Genomic DNA, 3939 nt, shown 5'->3' on the forward strand with positions numbered 1-3939 from the left:
GTCTCTATACCTCAATGGGAATAAAAGTTTCAAACAACCATTCTGAAATCTCCTTTTGAGTCTTTCCATCTTCCTTGTTGAAAGCACAAAATAATTTCAAAAGCAATTAAAACTGGTGCTCTAATAGATTTGTTTTCGACTTATCCATAGATCTGCCAACAACATTCTTTACTACTTTGACTCTCCATCTTCATCCTAAAAGACTTAATCCTTTAATAGTGCTAACTTACAACTTGATGATGCTTCAACATGTTCCTGAAATGGCTTATTAGGACTCATTTTATAAATCTAACAGTACTATTTTGTTATTTCGTAATGCCTTAGAACACACTGCAATTTGTGTATGCCACTGGAGAAAATGGGAAGAGAAAAAGTAATTATTTGGGGTTTGTGGATCTTGGTAAAGAAAATTAAGTTGAATTATACCTAGAAGGTATGACAGATAAATAGGTCAAAATAAACAGTACAAACACTTCAAACTAAATAAGCCTGTGTATGTATCACAAATCATACCACTTTTCACCTTTTATATATGTTGCCCTATGGGGAACTTCAAGTAGGTCACTTACATACAGTAGGACAGTTTTCTTAGAGACTGCTGCTATTAGTTTAATCTGATCCAGGCCCATACCTCCTAGAGAGCCTTCTCCTAGAGTGAAAGCATGTCTATATCCTTGAGTTAATTTCAAATAGACTAGAAAATATAAGAACTACTAAAGTCTGTTGGAGTAGCCTACTATGAAATCATAAATAAAAAATGAATATATTAAAATCATTGTGAAACGAATTATATTTCATTTGAGTATTTTCAGCCCAAAATACTATTACCTTTTTAAATAAAAGCCTCCCACATTTAATATCTACTAGATGACCCTTAGGCAAATTCCTTTTTCTACTATTTATCTAACAGGAGGACTAAACTTGTTTTGGCTCCTCTCAATTCCAAATAGATCCAATGAGGAATCTACTTGGTTCCTTATCTAACAGGTATTACCTGAAAGGCACAATGAAGGATCTAAAGAGACTTGGAACCAGAGGAGGTGTGAAGGGGATTCAATCAGCAAATAAGGAGTATCTATGTGCCTGATGTTGTACCAGTGCTAAGGATACAAGAACAATTAAAATTTGGTACTCTACCTTGAAAAGCTTAGTCTGGCAATGCGATAGTCTCACTTTGCGATCAAGAAAGACCAAGATCTGACTAGGATACAAACAATGGGATAAAGCTATAATCATGTATAATGTAACATGTAAACACATATGAGGAAGTGGTTAAATCTATGGTGGTGTAAGAGGTGGATGGCTTATGTGTCAGGCAAAGCTTTATGTTCTCAAGTTTCTCTTTTAATTTAGTCCCCTAAATGCTAACATGCTAACAAATGATCCCCCACACCTTGGACTCACAGGTCTTCAAACTTTTCTTATTCCACTAATTCAACATGTATTAAGCCCTCATTAAGACTGTATTTTTCCTGTTTGCAAAGTATGTGCAAATATGGAGAATTAGCATTAATTCTACCCTTAATCCATTTATGCGTAAGAAGAGTAAAAGGTGAAGTTTCTATTAACAACAGTCTCAGAAACTAAGAGAATAAAGGCAGAAAGACTAGTTAAAGCCTGGGAAACATAGCAAGTCCCTGTCTCTACAAAAACAAAAACAAAAAAAAAAATTTTAATCTCCCCGTCTCTACAAAATTTTTTTTTTAATGTTGGGCATGGTGGTGCACACCTGTAATCCCAACTACTCAGGATGCTGAGGAGGTAGGACTGCTTAAGCCCAGGAGACTGAGGCTGCAGAGAGCCATGATCACACCACTGCACTCCAGCCTGGGTAATAGAGAGTGAGATCCTGTCTCAAAAAAAAAAAAAAAAGACTAGGTAAGAGGCTATAAAAGTGGTAAGTGCCTAATCTGAACTAGGGCAGGAAAGCAGAAAGAAGGCAAAGACACCACTATTTTTTCAGAGGCAGGATAGGTAAGTCTTGATAACTAGATACAAAAGGTGAAAGATTCAAAGATGACTCTCATATTTCTAGCAAAACTATCTGGGCACTTAAGAGTGGTATTAATTCACAGAGCAAAAAGATTTGAGGTACTAAGGAATTCTCTTTCAGTAGGCCCACTGTGAGGTACGTCCAGTGGAAAATTCAGATTTGGAGCTCAGGAGATTTAGACTTGGAAATCAAGAACATAAAAAAGGTGAGATACTTGTTCTTTGTTAGTGCTTCAGGCCCTGTATCTTTTATTTCCTCCATCAACTCTCTTCTGGATCCACTGGTCTTCCTTAGGCCAAGCTGACTCCCAACCAACTCAACACTGTCCTTATTCTTCATCAACTTAACTTCCACTGTGTCTACCAAATCAATACCCAGGTCTTGACAGCTCTCACGATCTGTTGTTCTAATTCCAATATCCAGCTGACAAGCATCCTGGACGAAAATCACAAAATCGTAAAGAGATCATGTATAACGAGATCATGCCTACTCTGAATTAGACTCCAACCTGGCAATCTTTTGGTTCATTTTTATAAACTTCTTACCATGTTCCTGAGAGCAAGTATTCAAAACCTTCTACGTTCTTTTACCGTACCACACATAGCTTTGGTCCCTCATTTTCAGCTGAATCCCCTGCATCTAATTAATGGGGTCAATATCTTTGATCTGTTACAGAGATACAAAGTGAAGTCAGACTTGTAATTCTTTAGCATGTCAAATTCACCTTAATATACAGATTCTTAGACCCTCTTCTCCTCCCCTAAAGATTCCAAGTCAACAGATCTGGTGGAAACCAGGAATCTGTAAAAGCCCAGTAATTCAGAAGCAAACTTAAGAAGTCAAATTCTGAGCAACAATGTGTTTCTCTGAGAAAGAGAGGAACGGGATTCATTCTGTAATGACAGGACAAACTCATGTACCATTCAAAACGTCTTTCACAACTAGGACTCATTTATTATTTACCTTTATACACTTACTATAATTATACTTGTAGCCCAACGCCCAAGGCTCTATCATCTTTTACAATCCAGTCACTTATTCAAACAAGTGGATTTGCTCCGTTCTCTGCCTTTTCTCAAAATGTTCACTTTCCTTCCACTTAGAAGGCTCCCTCCGCTCTTTCTTCCGCAAAATTCAGGATCCAAGATAAATATCACCTCCATTCTGAGTCTTTCCGTACGGGACCCTCCCCAACTCACCCGCAGTACCTAATGCAGTACTACCTGCAGTAGACTTAATACATAAGTCTACTATTAAGCAATATGGAGCACTTCCATCAACCTCTACACTTTAGTATGGACCTCAGCATAATGCCTGACAGGGTATACACTCAACAAAGTTTACTGGATTCAAGAACGTGGCCCACGTACACGAGTGGCCAAACAGCCCTCACAGACATCCAAGATTCCTGGTAGGCGCTAGCTGGGATCGCTCCTGAAGCTCCACGCTGCCAATGCCACCCAAGGGTGGCCTGGTGGCCAGCGCCACTCGGGACACCGGGAAGGAGAAACGCCCGAAGCGGAACGCTGAGACCGGAGCCCCAGTTAAGCCACCCTCCCACGGGGACAGCGGGAGCAACCAGGGCCAAACCCGGCAGACGCAGAAGCACCCAGCACTTAGTCCCCGCGCCCAGGAACCGCGAAAGCTGGGCTGAAGCGCAGACTGGTCTCGGTCGCCTCACCTTGCAATCGTTGCGGACGAACATCATGCCGTGTCCAGGGTAGATGGGCCCCGAACAGAAATAACACTTCTCGATACGCATGTTGAACCCGCGTGGGACCCCACCAAACAAACGCCAAGCTTGAGAGGAAGTGACGCAGCCCCGTCACCGGAAGTGACCTTCTTCCCCCTTCCCCCGACCGGAAAAAGGCAAGCGTCCTTAGTTCTCGCGGGTCAGTTAGACGAGAAGCGAACACGACTGTGCCTCCCGCGGCCGTGCGGTCAAA

At 41.1% G+C, this 3939-nt stretch overlaps 1 protein-coding gene across 1 annotated transcript in view; it reads right to left on the reverse strand.

Moving 5' to 3' along the window:
• The window catches only part of RSL24D1 (ribosomal L24 domain containing 1), a 17404-nt gene extending 13465 nt beyond the window's left edge, over window positions 1–3939 (reverse strand). The window contains exon 1 of the mRNA XM_011986501.1: window positions 3675–3939. Coding sequence (XP_011841891.1) covers window positions 3675–3755 — 81 coding nt within the window. The 5' untranslated portion in view covers window positions 3756–3939. The remainder of the gene's footprint in view (window positions 1–3674) is intronic.

Source organism: Mandrillus leucophaeus, unplaced genomic scaffold (assembly GCF_000951045.1).
Source record: "Mandrillus leucophaeus isolate KB7577 unplaced genomic scaffold, Mleu.le_1.0 Scaffold108, whole genome shotgun sequence".
NCBI classification, from domain to species: Eukaryota; Metazoa; Chordata; class Mammalia; order Primates; family Cercopithecidae; genus Mandrillus; species Mandrillus leucophaeus.